The sequence below is a fragment of the Diabrotica undecimpunctata genome, chromosome 3, assembly GCF_040954645.1.
Source record: "Diabrotica undecimpunctata isolate CICGRU chromosome 3, icDiaUnde3, whole genome shotgun sequence".
NCBI classification, from domain to species: domain Eukaryota; kingdom Metazoa; phylum Arthropoda; class Insecta; order Coleoptera; family Chrysomelidae; genus Diabrotica; species Diabrotica undecimpunctata.
Window position 1 is genome coordinate 154,549,372 of NC_092805.1, and position 19,673 is coordinate 154,569,044.

General features: G+C 34.7%; 1 protein-coding gene across 1 annotated transcript; it reads left to right on the top strand.

The window, feature by feature from the left end:
• The first annotated feature begins 439 nt into the window (after positions 1-439).
• On the top strand, positions 440-10,914 carry LOC140437623 (prostatic acid phosphatase-like). The gene is made up of 4 exons (XM_072527238.1): positions 440-598; positions 2,696-2,794; positions 3,935-4,472; positions 10,431-10,914. Exons 1-4 carry the CDS (start codon positions 497-499, stop codon positions 10,868-10,870), a joined length of 1,179 nt encoding a protein of 392 aa, XP_072383339.1. The 5' UTR covers positions 440-496; the 3' UTR covers positions 10,871-10,914.
• Positions 10,915-19,673: the final 8,759 nt, after the last annotated feature.

Here is a 19,673-nt window from a genome sequence, read left to right on the forward strand (position 1 = left end):
ATATATATATATATATATATATATATATATATATATATATATATATATATATATGTTTTATTTTAGTTATTAAGGATGTGACAAAAAATTATAAGAGTAAAGGTAGCTTAAAGTAAATAAAGAAGATTTAGAAAAAACTGAAAGATCTCTTTTGTCGTCTGATTTAAAATTTTACGCTTATTATTTATACTAGAATCTAGATACATATAGAGAATTAGAGGAAATTAATCTTTTAATATAATTTTTTCCCAAACTTATTTTTAAGGCCAACATTCTAATTTTTGATACCGTAATATCAGGTTGAAATAATCCTGTATTGATTATTTGAGATTAAAATGTCAATTGTATTTAGGTTTACATTTTTTTAGATAAGTGAATATGAAAAGGACTAAGCTAAGAGAGGTTTCCAATTCCTAGTCATTAAAAAGCTATAAATCAATTTCTAGGTAAATCATTATAAAACACGTACATCGTTTTTAAATTTTAAGTGTTTATCATGTCGTTGCCAATAAATAGTATTGCTCTGCTGTGTATACTATTCACAGTTATTGAAAATGATGCAGCTAGTGATTCTAGTGAACTAGTAGCTCTTGTACAGGTAAATGGAAACATGCATTTGAATTATTTCTGCCTTTTTTTAATAAGTATTACATTATTTTTGTACTAGCAACATCACCAAAAAGATAATATTTTACACAAGAATATATAATTTATGTTACGGAACCCCTACAGAAAATACACTATACATATATATCTCTCTATTCAGCCCTGGCCTCCCTGAGGTAGTGTACTGGTCATCTTAATGTCGTGCATTTTCCGTGTAAAAAAATCTCTGTCTCTGGTCATTTCTTTTAACTCATGCATAGGTATTTTTTATATTTCTCTATCTTGTTGGTAATCTTTCTCGTAATCCTCAGCTTTCTACCTTTCCTTGAATAATAAGTCTTTCCATGTTTTCGGTTTTATGTTTTCTAACCATATTGTGATGTATGCAGATAATGTAAACTTAATGGACAAAACCGTGAGACACATCACAGAACTTTGTGTAAAACTAGAAGAAAAGGCGCAAGAAATTGAACTAGTCAATAATGTAGATGTAAGCTAAAGTTCTAAAGCAACGATAAAACAACATACCTTGCAAAATTTGACAATAGACGTCGCAAATATTGAAGTTGTGAAACAGTTAATATTCCTGGGCGTACAGAAAATAGGAGAGCAGCGGGGCAAAGGAAGCAAGGAGAGGGATAATGCTTGCTAACAGCGTACATATCTCTATCGTAGGTAATTGGATCCAATGACATGCATAAAGACGTGAAGTTTAAAATATATAAAACCATCATACGATCAAAAGTCACATATGGCGCAGAAATTGGATCATGACAGAAAAAACAAGAAAACTTGTTAGTACTTTTCAATATTATTTATATATTATTATTGTGCGAAGATGCAGGTGTGTTTGTCCTTACACCTCGTCCTGATGTCTTTGTTTCGCGCACCAGTCATAGGCCGCTGGTTTTTTCCTTGGGATGTAGTTTTGGCCTTAGGGAAATAGGTTCACTTATCTATGATTTTTTATCTATCTATGATACGACCTAAAAAGAGATGGGAAGACGAAGTCGATGAGGATGCCAGGAACTGCCTGGGAACGCGTTCATGGAAAAGAATAGCGGCAAATCGAGATGATTGGAGAAGCCTGTTGAAGTAGGCCAAGGCCCGATTTGGACTGTAGTGCCATTGGATGGATGGATCTATAATTTTTTGAAGGCCCACCCAGAAATATGGTACAAATGAAAGTTTCGCAAAGAACGTTTTAACAAGTCTATTTAGACAATTACAACTGCTATTTTGGACGCCGATAAGTTGCTTACGGCAGCTGATTTACGAAATTTAGTCGTCTTGAATTTATGTGCTAAAAAAACTAGAGAACTTGTCGGTGAAGCGATGGACACGAGTTGGGTAAAACAAATTAATATTTCGACTAGGTTAAACTTTTTGAAGTGCAGTTAGCGTGAACAGGGGCTTCGAGCTCACTCAATGCTGGATTCAAACTGATCTCAACTCGCCTATTTAAATAACGCTGGGCCCATGACATGACGGTTTCTTAAAATTAAGAAATCGCTTCCTTGACTCTCGACGTAAATGAAAGACCTGTTTACATTTCGCAACCTTCAACTCTCCTTTCATTGGTAAAATTACCTGAGTAGATTTATGGTTAATCAGAGAGATTACTTTTCAACTTGCGTTGCTGTTGAGATTTTTTAAATGATTTAACCAATAATTTGGAAATTGCTAATGGTCGTTTCATTATTATGATTTTTTGACGACTTTAGAAGCTTATGTCCAAAAAGTTCTTTTGAATAAAAGTTATCGGCTGCAGTACAGATTATTAAATGGTACAAAAGAATTTTATAAATCTAAGCATTAAAACTAATACACAGTGTGATATGATAATACGATACAAAATTACGGTGGGCAGGATACCTTATAAAAATGGATAATAACAAAACAGGTGGAAACCGAGGCTAGAAAGCCATTGGGAGTGGATGACTGGAAGGCAGTCGAGAAAAGGGATGTATGGAGGCGGATGCTGGAGGAGGCTAGCATCCGACTTAGGCTGTGGCACAATTTAAAAGAGAGACAGAAATTGAAATCATCTAATCATATTTTTTTCATCTTTTAATATGTCTATTTTTAGATCTTTAGGCATGGAGAGAGATCACCTATTACATTTTACTCAACTGATCCGTATGCAAATGCTTCCTACTGGGAAGATCTTGGCGGTGAGCTAACTAACGTAAGTACAAATATTAGTCATTTCTATTAAAGATTATTACAACATAGTTTAAAAAGCTACTAAAAATTATCTAAAATATTTTAAAAGTACTTTAATAATCATTAAAATAAATAATTAACCAGAGTAAGGTAATAAAGAACCACTTACTTATTAATGCAGCGAAATGCTAAGTCAAATTAAAAATAAACATTTTACAAGCAATAACATAAATTAAGGACAAAAAGTAAAATATTGTTTTTAGTGCTCTAAAGGCAAAATTTACTGTAAGAATAAATACTATATACCCATATAGTTTTCATATATAATTTTCTGACGGATATTCTCAAGTTAAAGTTGATTTCATGTAATCGAATGAACTATCTTTACACTTTTTGGGATCGTACAAACAACTACAACAAAAATTATAAATATAACTTATATTTTCTGGAAACGCCCCATATATAAAATTTGTTTTCCGTTTTTGATATAAAAAAAATAATTTCTTATTTTTTTTTCGCCCTTTATAAATGGTTCCTATTGTAGGATATCAACTAAAAGTAAATAGGTTCTTTGTCGCATTTTTGCAAAATTAAAATATAAATTTCGTATTTTACAAGATAACATTTCTGGCAAAACGAAAAGATAATCCTAAATGCGGCCATGTTAAAGGCTTATACCTGGTAGTGTTAACGTCTCCTGCATTGGTTATTGAATTTTAGTTCAGTGTGTTGCACTTAAATTCGTGTTATTGATCGCTTGCGTTAACATCCAGGCTTCTTCGAAGTTCGATAGATAGTCTCAATATCTGCCAAATCAGGTGCAAAAATAGTTGCGGCTATTTTCTTGGGGGACGAATAGGTGTCATTGAATAGTGAGATTAGGAATCCTTAAAAAACAATCACCCCCTGTCCTGGGTAAGGAAAAGGACTAGGATATAGAAAGGTTCTATAAGCTAGCAAAAAAAACGTAAACAATTACACGAGAAGTTTTTAACTAGCTGCTGTCAAGTCAAGAAAGCTTTCAGAGCAAAAACTGCATGCGCATATGTACTACTATAAAACTCACATTTTAATATTTAATTAATGATATTTAGTAGAATTTGTTCATAATATTAATCTCATTTAATAATTAGCTTTTGTCTTTTGTTATTATTACTTTCAGCGAGGAAAGCGTCAACACGAAGCTCTTGGTCAATATACACGAAAATTATATTCAGATTTTCTTCCTACAAGATACGATCCCAGTGTATTATACGCTACTACAACCGACGTACACAGGACCCATATGTCGGGCCAATGCAATCTTTATGGTATGTTTCCAGCAGTAGGTAACAACGTCTGGAAAGAAAACCTTAACTGGCAGCCGATTCCGCTTCATCAAGCAGATCCACATGTATTTAATGGAAATCCATTTGACTGTCCAAACTATGAACTACTGTTTGCTGACTTATGGCAACAAGAAGAATATGCAGCCCTTTTAAATAAATATCAAAGCGTTTTTGAATATTTAACTGAACATACTGGCGATAATGTAACAGATTTTATGAGCGCTCTTACAGTTCATGATTGCTTGCTGATCGAAGATGGTGTTGGTTATAAACTGCCTGAATGGGCTAGTAAGGTCTATCCTGAACCCTTAGCAACAATGGCAGGGATTGGCTATAAGTCTTTAACTGATTCACTTGAACTACAGCAATTTTGTAAGTATTTGAATTATATTATATTTTATTTATATCTATAGAAATATTACTTCTTTGTTCAAAATATGAAAAAGTATTTTAATACAATTAAAATACCGGTGTTAACCAAATTGTAAGATTTTATATCTTTGAAAATATGGATATTTATAGGGTTGATTGTTTTATTTAGTTATTTAAATGTAGCAATTTTTTCGGAAGTAGGTATAAGGTTTTATTTTAATATTTTAGGTGTATTGTAGTAGCTCACCAACTACCATAATAAACATGGATACCGCATGAACTTTGATTCGCTAATTACACGTCATATAGGACATTTGCGTCGGTAAAGATAATAAGTGGACCTATTTTTTGCTAATAAACAACAAAGTGCTTCGTTAGATACTCGGACACTTTTCCTAGTTAACTTATTAGACAATTTACTGCTTCAGTATTACGGACTGAAACTTGCGACAGAAAAAACCGAAGCCATAATTCTGAAGGGGACAAGGAACAGGCAAAATATTGAATTAAAATGTGCGGGAGCATGCCTTACACCCAAGAAACAAGTAAAGTATCTAGGAGTGACATTGCACCAGAATGAAAAATGAAGGGAGCACGTGCGGGAGGTGGTCCGGAAGGCTGCGAATAGTGCCGCTGCGTTCGGGAGGGTGATGCCGAACATTGGAGGACCCAAATCCGAAAGGAGGAGAGTCTTACACGGTGTTGTACAGTCGATCGTCCTTTACGCGGCACTAGTCTGGAGCGTGGCGGTAGAGATAACGGCCTATAGGAGTCTCATAACACGAGTGGACAGAACAAGTCTGTTGCGAGTGGCATGCGCCTACAGGACTGTGTCTGCGGCAGCCTTATGGACCATCATTGGATGTGTTCCGTTGCATGTTTTGGCGGTGGAAAGAAAAGAGCTTTATGAGAGAAGATGCCCAAACCTTACTGTGACCAAGAAAAGACAGAAAAGGAAAAGGTCAGTTAAAATATGGCAAGAAGAATGGAACAACACGGAAGATGTGGCACAGTGGACGAAAATGATGATCCCGAACAATATCAATAGCAATACTACAAGCGAACCTGTGGAGTTCCTATCTTCTAATAGTGCGTCTCCATCGTCATTTACAGCTAGGACTGACTGAAAATTTTAACACCTCCGTTGCTTCTTTTATATCTACTTTTACTAATTTGTAATTTTACTACAGTTTTACGAACGTCAATTTAAATTGTTTTATTTTTTACCTTTAAATAATTTTTCAGCACTTAAGATAGTACACGACACGTCCCAGGAATAATGTGGCCTAGTGCTTGAGGTGAAATGTGCACAGGTTTTTCTCTTCTTTAGCCACTCCTTACACCAAACTGTACGTTTTTTCCGTTGTTTTTTAAGAAGTACAACTGCTGCAGCATCGGCCAATACGTTGTCGTAGTCCGACGATGACATGGTTTAACTTTAAACTGACGCACTTGTGCATGTATACTTGTACGTGTGTTGTCGACACATATATTTGGCATCTTCTTCTTCTTTGAGTGCCTCTCTCCTATCGGAGATTGGATATCATTAGGGCGATTCTAATTTTATTTACTGCTGTTTTGAATAATTCGTTAGTGGCACAGCCAAACCACTCTCTTAAATTTCTCATCCAGGACATTCTTCTACGGCCCGGATTTCTGCGTCCCTCGATTTTTCCTTGCATTATATTTTGTAGGAATATGTACTTTTGTCCTCTCATCAGGTGGCCTAAGTATTCAAGTTTTCTCTTTTTTATATTCAGTATAATTTCTGGATCGTTATTTATTCTGCGTATTACCTCTTCATTTGTAATTTTATCCACCCCACTTATTTTTAGTTTCCGGCGGTAGCACCACATCTCAAAGCTTTCAAGATTTTAAACATTCCTCTGTTTAAGAGTCCATGCCTCAACACCGTAAAGCAAAGTACTGAATACATAGCATTTTAACATTCTAGTTCATAGCTGAATTCATAGCTGTTTCTATCATGAGGGTTCCCAAGTATTTGTATTTGCTTACTTTTTCGAGTTGGGTACCGTTTATTGCGATACTAGTATCATGTATTGAATTCTTACTGAAGGTCATATGTTTGGTTTTTTTGACTTTCATCCTTATGCCGTAGTTATTACATATCTCATTCATACTTTCAACTAGATGTTGTAGATCTTCCGCTGTTCTTTCCATTATCACAATATCGTCAGCATATCGAAATTGATAACATCTCCATTGACTATTATCCCTTCGTTTGCATGTGAGAGAGCTTCTTGGCATATTTGTTCGCTGTAGATATTAAACAAGAGCGGTGACAATATACAACCCTGTCGTATTCCTCTACGTATTTCTATTTCGTCCGATGTTTGTCTTCTATTTTTATATTAGCTCGCTGATTTCAGTACAGATTTAATATAATTTATATGTCTTTGGTGTTGATGTTCTTATCCTTCAGGATTTCTTTGAGTTTATTGTGGCGTACTCTTTGTTAAAGGCCTTTTCAAATTCTTTAAAGCAGGCGTGTACCTCTTGGTTAACATCTTGACATCTCTGTGTTAGGACGTTCAAGGCAAAGAGAGCTTCTTTTATACCTGATTCTTTTCTGAATTCCATCTGTGTATCGGTAATATCGATATCTAACTTTTGATAGATTCGACTGTGGATCCATTCGATATTTGGTATACTCGCACAATAAACTTTTCAAGTATAGTCATACATACAGGTACATCTATGGGGAGCCTTAAGTCTATACGTATACCGCGTTTCAAGCTTTTTTACCTGTCTTTAACTGTCCTATTTATTTTGCCTTCCTAGCGAGTGTATTTTTTATATATCACGTTTCTTTAACATTAATGCTCTCAAATTTTTATTTCAAAAAATTATTTCGGAAAAAAATTCCATTGATTTTATTTTAGATTGATTTTAAACGTAACCAGTTTTTTAATATTGTTCTGAAGCTATTTTGTTGTGGCATTTTAAAGTAATTACTATTTAAATGGGAATAAGCCACAATTAAAGGTTAAAGTACGTTTATTGACGTGGACACAAGTGGAAATTGAAACGTCAATAAACGTACTTTAACCTTTAATTGTGGCTTATTCCCATTTAAATAGTAAGTAACCAGTTTTTGATCGGTAAGTACAAAGCATGAGTACTCAGCCACAGCATGAGGATTAAAATATTATCAACTGTAAAAAAAAATATTGCATTAACTAATAAATATGATATTTCACATTATTTGCAAAAAAGTAAAATTCCAAAGAACACAAGTTTTAGGGGAAAGCCGTGATGTAGAAGTGGTAACCGTTTTTGCATATTTTTTGGGGTCCCAAAAATGACATTCTGAGCAAAACTCAGCCTGTTCGTATTAGTTTTAGAGGTCAAATCTTTGACAACTGGACTTATATCCTCCTGAGACCTGATGTCCAATTAAACGGACATTTACGTTTTATATATTTTTTTGGAAAGAACTAAATGTACAGCGCCGAGTCCCATGGTCCATCGTAGTGTATATACAAGTGACCCTGACAACAGCGCGCCGTATTACTGTGACCACATTATAACTTAGTTAACCTGTTAATCTCAAGTGGCAAAAATGGCGAGCAGTTATCGAAAAACAATTGATGGTAAGTAGCTAATTTTATTAGATTATTAACCTAAATGTTGCTTAGTCTAATAACTTAGGATATTATAAATGCATTCATGCGATGTAGTTGTCTTATCAAACCATTTTTAAATTGTTTTTTATCTAAAACGGGGATGTCCTTTTTTATGGACGTCAGGTCCTTAGGCATACATAAAATATTATATTAGACTTTTTTGTTTCAGCTGTGTTTGGTAATAAAAAATATTTAAGACCCGAAGTTGACATTGAAAGACTTCTTGAATGCCTGGAAAATTCAGATATAGACGTTTCAGATTCTGAAAACTCTGATGACGGCTTTGATCCAAATGAAGAATCGTATCAGCCTCAGCAATCAGATTCGGCCCAACATACAGATGATGAACAAGATACAGAAATGCCACCCGAAGATGAATTAGATAACGTGCCACTCAGTGAACGAAAAAAAAGGAGAACCGGAATACATGGAAAAAATGGGTGTTTTTGTCCCTCAGCATATAGACTTTACTGGAATTGTCGATACAGTCTACGAGAGGCAAAATTGGAAAGTTGAAAACTATGTCGGTATGTATTTTGATGATTCAGATTTTGAGAATATTTGTAATTGTACAAATATTAAATTTTTGCAAGAAAAAGGAAAACCTTTGAACGTTACTCTAACGGAGGTGAAAACATTTTTTGGAATATCTATTCTAATGTCCTGTCTGAATTATCCACAAATTAGAATGTTTTGGGCTAAGACAACAAAAATCAACAGCATTGCACAAGCCATGACTCGTGATAGATATTTTCAAATCAGGAGCAACTTAAAAGTAGTTATTGACGCTGATGTGCCTCAAGATCAAAGAAATGCTGACAAATTATTTAAGATCCGGCCTTTAGTTGACAGAATACGAAGAGGTTGCTTGACACTTCCAAGATACAATGAGGTTGCTGTGGACGAACAAATGATACCTTTTACGGGCGTGTGTAACATGAAACAATTTGTTCGAGGTAAACCTAACCCAGAAGGATTAAAAAATTTTGTCTGTGCCACTCCCAAAGGATTAATATTAGACTTCGATATTTATCAAGGGAAAAATACATTTCTGCAGAATGATGATGATGTTAAGAAGTTAGGTGTTGGTCCATCCGCAGTTATTAAGTTATATACAACGTTATTAGAAGGAACACATGTGTTCATCGATAGATATTTCACCACCTTACCTTTACTTGAGTACATGTTAAACAAAAATATTTTTTTAACTGGTACAATAATGAGATCCAGAATACCCAAAGCAGTTCATGTAACATCGGATAAGGTGATGACTCGATTGGGTCGTGGTTCATCTGAGCAGGATGTAAGAGCTGATGGAAAAATTAACATAGTACAATGGTATGATATGAAATCAGTTATGCTAGCGTCAACTGCATTGCAAATAGAACCTTCAGATGAATGTAAGCGGTGGTCAAAAAAGGACTCCCGATATATTGAGGTACCTAGACCAAACATTGTTAAAAAGTATAATGAATGCATGAGGGGAATAGATTTAATTGACAGGATGATAAGTTATTATAGAATGGGAGCTAGAAGTAAAAAATGGACAGTCAAAACCATTTTTCACTTATTTGATCTTGCGATTGCCAATTCTTGGATTCTATACAGAGATGACCATAAGCAACTTGGTGATGCTAATAAAACCGTTATGAAGTTCCTGGAATTTAAAATAGCTGTTTCCGAGTTGCTCCTTAAAGACAACATTTCTGAAAATTCTGATTTTGGGAACACTTCAACATTAGTAACTAGAAACAGTTCCAATCCTAGACCATCACTTCAAACTTCTACTAAAAGAAAGATACAACACATTCCTGCAATGGCATCCGAGTTAAAAAATTCTGTTAGATGCAAGCTTCCAGGTTGCAAGGGTAAAACAAAAGTTTATTGTGAATCATGTGACATATTTTTATGTTTAACGGGAAATAACAATTGCTTTAAACAGTTTCATTTATAATAATTTTGTATTGATGCGATCCTGATGTCCTTTTGAATGGACATAATTTTTTTCATATTTAACAACAAAATAAAAATTTAGAAAAATTTACATGTGTTTTTATAATCAACATCATACGAATTTTACTATTTAATAAAAAAAAAACAAAAAGAATGAGCTCAGGTCTCAGGAGGATATAGTAGTTTTTTTAATATACCTATAGTCAGTTTTTAGATGTTCTTTAATTTTAGCTCAAAAAAATTTCACTCTATTGATATTGATTATATAATATTTGAAGTAAGTTTATTCTGATATATTTGATTTTCAGATAAAATCCTTATATTTCCTTAGCATAACTAACACAAATATTAATTTTAGATTCTGGACCACTTCTTAATGAGATCGTAGAATATCTTGATGCTAAGGTCTCAAACCCACTGGCTCTAGAAAAATATCGAATATACAGTGGACATGATTCCAACATTGCAGCACTCCTAAATACCTTCATTGATTTTGGTGTACCCTACTCTCCAGCTTTTGCAAGTACAATTTATATTGAATTACGACGAAATATCTTTTTCGACGACTTCTATGTCAATGTGTATAGCAAAAATAACGATGATATTAAGAAAATAACAGTACGGGACTGTGCTCTTGATTGTCCTTTTAACTCATTTAAGAAAGAATTACAACCAGTTGTACTAGATGTCGATACTTTTAAAGAAAAGTGCACAGTCTCTAAACCAAACATTGTAATAAATGAGCAGCATCAAAAAATTATTGATAGCTATAGAAAAGTTAAAAAGCTATTTACTTAGTGTTATTTTTATAAGAATCTAATAAAGTTTAAAACATTCTATAAGTGTATGATTTAATCTGGTTTAGGTATGATATGTAGTAGAAATGCAGCATTGAAGTTACCCCTAAAGTATATATAAACTGATAGAAATTTTTTATTTATTTTGTATAATACGATAAGTTTTTTAAAACTAAGATTTTTATATATTTTGTATCTGCCAAACACTATAGGAAAACGCCGATAAAATCCCGGGAGAAGATATATTAATCTTTATACGAGATTTCAACGCCCAAATAGGAAAAGAAAATTGCTTCAGAGGGGTTGCAGGTGCAAACTCAATACATGACACAACAAACAATAATGGAGAAATACTATGTAATTTAGCAGCGGCATCAAACATGGACATTAGGGTGGAACGAAAATGAACGAAAATAAAAAAAAGTTGAATAGCGTTGTGTCATAGTTGAAAAAATATGCTTCTTATAATCAAAACCAAGTATACAAAAAATAAAACAGGTGACTTTATATCCTGAGGTTTCTCAAGAGGATGACATATTTGAGAATATATGAACTTTCAGCCTCTAAGATAATTTTTATTATTTTTTAAATTTTTGTAAGACATTCATGACACATATTTTATTATGCTGCTTAAGATTGTAGGAAATAATCTAACAATTCTCAAATTGAAATTTTAACATTTAATGCATCCTCAAGTGACCTGAAAAATAGCAAACTGGAACAAAAAGACGGTATTTAGTTAAATAACATTTTTATTAACTTTAAGTTCAGAATAATGAAAAACAAAACAATAACTTAAAAATGATCTAGTAGGTAACTAAACTGATTAACATTATTCATTTCTATTTTTAAAATAGTCAGTTTTTGTTTCAAAATATGGCAACATTTGTCTTGACTGAATCCGGTTTTTAATAAACCCATCGCGATTACTCTGACCACACACTGCAGCTGACGCTTCAGTTACTAAGCGAACGCAACGTTCTACTGCTTGAGTATTACTAGGTAATAATGGAAAATCAGAAGTATTTATACTAGATATTAAATCAAGATTAATATCCATCTTTATTGTCAGTGGTGGTTCAGTAGCGCTTAATTTGTACCAAGATATCATCTCCGAATAATGGTCGGCATCAAAACGTAGCACAGGGATATTAAACTCCCGTATAGTTTGTCTACGTTCCCTCCTCGCCTTTAGAATACGTCGTATGCCAAGTTCTTTGTATTTCAGATCTTCATCCGTAAGCATTGACAACAATATATTCTCCGGATGAGCGAAAAATGCATTACGTTGGATAACGGGATATATAATTTTTTTAACCATTTCAGGTAGTGTGCTACATGATTTTATTCATTGGAATAAGTGTCTTGATCCGTCAGTACATGATGGCCGAAGTTTCACTCTGAACCAAAAGGGGGCATAAACTTTGGAAATGTAAGTTGCCAACAGAAAAAGACTTTCATCGTTGCTACGTAAAGCCTTATAATTCGGTTAGCTGTTGTAAGCCATCTAGCATGTGACAATTTCCCTGGATTTCTTGAGGCCAAAGAAGCAGATACGTTACCAGTTTCAACTGATTGCACTATGTCCAATAAATACTGCTGATTAGTACTTAAATCAGACCCGTTGCGATTTAGCTGTGGTAGATCTGATTCTATTCTTTTATACTGTTTTACTGGAAGATTTTCGCAGGATTCCAGTTTTTTCCCAATTGAACCTTTGTGTCCGCAAGGACCTGAAGTTTCGCCATCAATTTCTTTCAACAGATGCCGCAGGGGAAGCTCATTAAAATGAAATAAGCAAATAAGCCACTGCAGGGGACGCTTTAGTTCTTTCTCTAACAAACGAATTACCCCGTTCTTTGCTCCAGTATTTACTACCGTTCCATCTGATCCAACAGCAACTAAGTCATTTAAATTAAAATTCTGGTAAATAAACTACAATTGATGCTTTGATATTTAATGCTGAACTACCTTCTGGAACGACGTGTCCTATATATTGAGAACCTGGTTCACTAACAAGAGATATATGTTCTTCTGTAATACACCGGCGTTTATTTGCAGTTGTTTCATAAATTTGTGTTCAATCCTTTCTGCCGTCAAAGAATAATCCTATAATAGCAGGTGTTTCCGTGGGTTTGGCCATACAAAGTTCTCATTGTGATGTTCGGGCTCTTCTGATTTTCATTCTATCTATTGTCATTGTTGCATTTCCTTTTGATATAACACCCGTGTCTTCCAAAACAGCATTAACTATTATAGCTGCTGCACGATCGGACACCCCAGTTCTGTCACATGCAAGTGCCACTGATGGTAACTTTAGTCTCATTTGTGATAAACTTTTATTTTTCAGACTTGATTTGTCTAAAAAGAAAAGTTTTCATGTTTATACTTAGGTACATGATTCAAACAAATTATAACCTAAACTTACCCGAGACCTCATCTGGAGCTGGATCTGATCTTTTACCAGGAATATCGTCTTCCTCTTCTTGGCAAAGGGTAGAGGCTACTGATTCGAATTTCAGATTTCTTCTTGTTAAGGTCGTAGTTTTTGAATTTATTTCACCTAAACAATAAAATCAATATCAATGTTTTTACACATGGTTTGGTAAAATGGTTTACCTAGAGATTTATTAAAACTGCTATCAAATTCAACGTCGGCCTCTTCATTGTCTTCATCACTAGAACTGAATTCTAAAAAGTTTTCCTGTACATCTAAATAACTACATCCAGGTTTTGAATCTTCTTCTTTAAGGAAACAAGTTTTTCTGATCTGATTTTTTGCAATCTTTGTACTAACTTTTATGTCTACTGTTCCAATAGCCATTAGTCTCTTAGTTCTTTGGTCAGCAAGAAAGTTTTGTTCTCTTTGGGGTACTTTTTTTGATTTTTCACACTTACATGTTTGGAACTCACACTTGCAAGCGGCTATATCAAATAACTTAGAGGCCTTTTCTTTAAATGACTCTAATTTAAGATTAATCGTCTGAGTATTCTTTCTACTCTTTAGATTTCTTTGAATAAGTTTGTAACGTTGGTGAAACTTTTTGATTTTGTCCCATATTCGATTTTTACTCACTATAGGAATTGAAGCTTTATGCCAAATTTCTTAAATTTTTTTCACCGTTTGTTTTAAAATCTCACTAACAGGAGGATCCTTTTCGGCAAATTTTTCCTTTAAGTCATGTTGTACAAACAAATAATGGCACATAACATCGTTAAACGTTGGCAACATTCTATCATTCAATAATTTTGGATGTCCAAAAACAACACACTTGTCTTTACTTCTAGTTGCCATTATTATTTTCTCACCTGCGAGGACGTTAATATTTCACACACAACTAAACCTGACAGTCGTAATAGACGTAAAACGCTTAAACAAGTTAATACAAGTAAGTTGTGATATGCGCAGCGAAGACGGCGCGATGGCCTCCTATCAGTGGCGGCGTCACTTTAGGAATTAACAAGTAATTTTTGCAAAATTAAATATTTTTGAGGAACCAGAAGCCCTGGTAGTAGAAAACATATGTTTTAATATATTATTTTGAGTAAAAAAATGTATCTTTTTTCCGTTATGACAGTTAAAAACTGCTATTTTTTTATTAATATCTTTACTATGACAATTTAATCGAAAATCGGTGAAATTCCGAAATTTAAGGGTCTTGAAGAACCCCAAAATATTAAAATTGGTCAAAAAAATTTTGCCATCTTTTTTTGTTAACACTTGCGCATATTTTAACAACTATGTCACCCGACTTGGAGAAAAAAAGTTTTTTCGTTCCACCCTAATGGGCATAAATAGCACGAGATATAAGTACAAAGATATACACAAAATAACAAATGAGACCAGGAAATCTGAAGGAAAATCAAATAATGTACTAATTAAAAGACACGCAAACAATAGATAAATGATGTTAGATCTCACAGACGGGCCAACATCGATTCTGACCATATGCTAGTAATTACAAAATATTTCACAAAAAGAACGAATAATGGAAGACGAAAAGCATAAAGAAAATGGGACGTAGATAAATTGAAAGAGAAAGAAGTAAGAAGAAGATTTGTAACTTAAGACGAGGCTTAACCCTCTCATTTTAGCTTCAATGTGACACACCAAAAGTTCCCATAACGGAGATAAAAAGCTAAATGTTTAAAAAATTATGGTGGGCAGACTATAATTATCCTTTTTATATCGAAAAGGGACAGTAGCCGCTGTAAGTCTGCGGTATTTACTGAGAAGAGTTTTGGCTCCGAGATTTTAACAAGACTCCGAGATAAGCGTAGATTAAGTAAGTAGTGATTAAATAGAAACTAGTAGGCAACTTAAAAAATCATTATACCTACTGTCTACTACATATTATATATTGTTAAACATTAGATACATGAATCCGATTACTCTATTTAGAAAAGTTCAGATTTTATCTGGTTCATTGTCTAATATAGGTACATTTAATTTAAAAATGTTCTTATATTTTAACACTATGGTCTTCATTTCTAAGGATTATTAAATAAATAATCAAACAAATTACACAATGTCAATTTTCAAATCAAAATATTCCGAAAACGGTACACAGTATCAAGTTTTACCAAGAGTACCTTTTTCGTGTAAAATTGAATGATGTTTAAGTTTACTTAAAATTTTAATTAATAATTATACTCTTAAAAAAGTTATATTGACTAATACTTAGTACGATCCGTGTAACTAGCGTCCTCTATGAGAATCAGATATAAAAACAAATTCATGGGATGTATCAGCTTATAAAACATACTCGTATAAAATTTCATTACAATGTTGCTAGTAGTTTCGGCAAAATCATAAAAAATGCGTAAAATTTTTTTTTCTTCAACGCACTGTATCTTGAAAACGGATGGCGTTACAAAAATTTTTTACTAAGCAAACCCCAATTATTTTTCAGTTTTTGACCTACCTTAGAGACGGGGTTACCTTTTTTTGAAACACCCTGTATATTCCATCATTAGTGTGTCTAGGTGTACATGTTTTGAGCCACTAAATATTTGGGTGAAAACCCGTTAAATGTTATTAATTTAAATTTAGGTTACATTACTCGATCGTACATGTTATGATGTTAAAGTTACAAGTGGAATTAATGACATGGCAACGTAAGACTCTACATGAGGTTGCTGGTCCTGAGACAAAGTGTCTACGAGGACTTGTTGATAGCAACTGATGTTATTTGACGTTACCAATATTATCTGTGTACCAATGTGCAGAAAACTGGAAGCATTTGAGATGTGGCTAGATCGAAGAATGCTTAAGATCCCGTGGATGGACCGATTCACAAATGAGGAGGTCCTCAGAAGAATGAATAAGAACCGAGAAGTACTGACCACCATCAAATCTCGAAAGTTACAGTTTTTCGGACATATTATGCGAAATGAATCCTGATATGCTCGCCTCAAGCCATCCTGCAACGAAAAATATTTGGAAAACGAGGTCCAGGAAGAAGAAAAATATCTTGGTTAAAGAACCTCAGAATCTGGTTTAATACAACATCTGTGCAGCTTTTCCCCGTTGCTTCAGATAAGATAAAGATTGCCATGATGATCGTCAACATTTGTAACGGATAGGCACATCAAGAAGAAGAAGAAGAATGTCCATCTCGGTCGTCTTTTTTTGTAAGGTCTCCAATGTTATATCGAGGCGTTCCACCGTTGCTTTTTTGATCTAGCAGTGTGGCCTGTGAAGCTCAATTTCAGTTTGGTAATTTTTATTGCGATATCCTTGACTTTAATTTTTGATCTACCCAGTCGTTTCTCTTTCTATCTGGCATTTATTGCTTTTAGCATTGCCCTTTCTGTTCCTATGGGAAGGATGCACTGCACACAACACAGCACTGCAATTAGGTAGAATAACAGGATCGCTTGTGTGATCTAAATTAATAATTTGAATAAATTACACATATTTAAAAAAATATAACTTAACATAAATATAAATACCTTTTAATAATACACTTTTTTCAACAAACACATCACACTTTTTTCAACAAACAATAATTATATCAATAATTCTTTTTTTACTGCTGGTTGTCAATTAGTGCAGTAAAGACGATGATCACTAGTCTGTAGCTGACAATAACGGAGCTTTAAATACGCTTCCTCATTTATTTAATACGATTCCTTGTATCGGCATGTAAGTAAAATTTATTTAATTATTTATTTAATTATAATGATACACCATTACAACTGCACATATATAATATTGGCATAATTGTTGCATAGAAAATTTGAGTATGTGAAACCGGTCATCGGTTCTAAAATAAATTAATTGTAAGTTTACCCAAAGCTTAAGGAAGCTTAATTTCTCTTCGGTGATCGTTATTAATGGACAATAACCGGTTGCTTCCTGTTTGGAACTTCTATAGGCCAAGAGGAATACAAGAATTAAAGTATCCCAATCCTTTTGCTTATCAGCGACTAACATTGAAAGGTATTTAACAAACAAATCTATTTTGTCTTTCGACCATTTCGTCTAATTACAGACGGAGAAGCGAAGTGCGAGTTTTCCTAATATCCAAGATTTTCATTAAACCTGCCATAATTCTGATTCAAAATTTTGTCCTTATCAGAATGTTACTCTAAAGAAACTTCATGTCTTGATCCGACGTATTTTATGAATGCTTCTGCTACTGTAGTCGCTTCCTAATTAGAAAAGGGTAAGATTTCAGGCCGTTTTAAAAAATGCTGCTGGCTATATCTTGTCTCTAAAGATAGAACGAGAGAGGTATAACTGGGGAAGAAATTGCTAGATGGTTGCTGACTATATAAAAAGAAGTTCCGTGCTTATCCCTCTTACGAATTGCCTATGGACAAGAAGCTTGAGGTAACACGAGAGCTCTTTCCGGAAGGAAGACGGCATGGTGTATGGAGGGATGAAGGAGCTGAGCAAACCGTACCCTTTACCATGGATGAACTTGTTGAAGCATTGTAAAGGGAAAAGCACGATTGATACAAGCGTGAGTGTACTCGAAGCATTGTGCAACAGAGGGTATGAACATCGCTGGGCGGCCTTGCCGTTGTTTGATGTTAAGAATGCATTCAATATGCTACAGTGGCGGAGTATCTGTCCGAGAGAAGGATTATGGTGGAAAAGGGCACGGTCGTCTTGGGCCCGACCCTATGGAACCTAGCATATGACGGAATTATGAACTGTGAATACGGAGAGGGTACAACTCCCTTCGCATTCACAGATGACTTCGCTATACTGGTAGTGGCCCAAGATGAGCCAGATCTCACATAATGCGTCTTAAAGAAATGGATGACGCACGGACTGAAACTTGCGGCAGAGAAAACCGAAGCCGTCATTCTAAAGGGAAAAAGAAACAGGCAAAGTGTTGAATTACAATGTGCGGGAGCATGTCTAACTCCCAAGAAAGACGTTAAGTTCCTAGGAATGACATTTCACCAGAATAAAAAATGGAGCGAATAGGTGCGAAAGGTAGCCCGGAAGACCGCAAATAGTGCGGCTGCGTTCAGGAGGGTGATATCCAACATTGGGGGACCCAAATCCGAAAGGAGGAAGGTCTTACACGGTATTGTATAGTCGATCGTCCTCTACGTGGCACCAGTTTGGAGCAGGGCGGTAAAAATAACGGCCTATAAGGGGTTCATAACACGAGTGGACAGAATAAGTCTGTTGCGAGTAGTATGCACCTACAGGACTGTGTCTGCGACAGCCTTGTGGGCTATCACTGGATATGTTCAGTTGCATGTTTTGGCGATGAAAATAAAACAGCTCTATGAGAGACGAGGCCCAAACCTTACTGGCCCAGAGAAAACAGGAATGGAAAAGGTCAATTGAAAGATAGCAAGAAGAATGGAATAACACGGAGAATGTGGCATAGTGGACGAAAATTCTGATCCCGAACATAAGAGATTAGGTGGACTGTGGTCACAGGCGACTGGATTATTTCCTAACGCAGGTGCTTACAGGATACGGGTGTTTTACGGCTTACCTCTCTAGGTTAGGAAAGGCTAACACAGATGAATGCCTACACTGTGGACACTCGAACACTGTAACACATATGGTGTTAGATTTTGACAGATAAAAAGTAGAAAGAAACAGAATGGAAAGAGAGACAGGTGTGAATTTTGTTACAGTGAAAGAAATTATTGAGAGAATGATTGAAAATAAAGCTGGTTGGACTAGGCAAAGGTAAAAGTCAGACTGCATAAGTTAGAATGCGTGAGCCACACTGTGGTGAAGGAGGAAATGCCCGTCTGGTAGTGATGCCATACGAGACCGGGAGCCTCATTGCTGATGAATGGAGTATGAATGTGGATGAATGGAGAATGAATGAATAAAGGTAATGTCCAGCCTTATAGCGGCCATTCCGCTTCCGAATCGCTGGATGACAGAGAAGGGTCTGGTTTAGCAGGTAGGCGTTCGGCGGTAGACTCGGCAACGAGAGGGCATTTTAAAGTACCTCGGGACTATCGCCGGAAGTACGAAGAACGAATCATGTATAAAGGACAGTCAGGCAGCGTCCTGGACTGAGATCTATTTTAAAGATTCCAGACTCCCCCTCTATATAGACGAAAAAAAATATGATTTTTGCCTGTCCTCGAAACAAGACTACCAAAGAAACTGCCATTTATAATTTTGCTAGATTAAATTGTACCTGGTTTAATTATGGAAGATAATGAAGCTGTTTGTTTAGATTTGACATTAGCTAGTGAACAATATTAGATAAAGAAGCTTGGGTATTAATTTTTCTCAACTACTTCTCTTTGTAAGTTGGATTTTAAATGGTTGTTTTAAATTGATGTTTTATTTATTGACGTTTTAT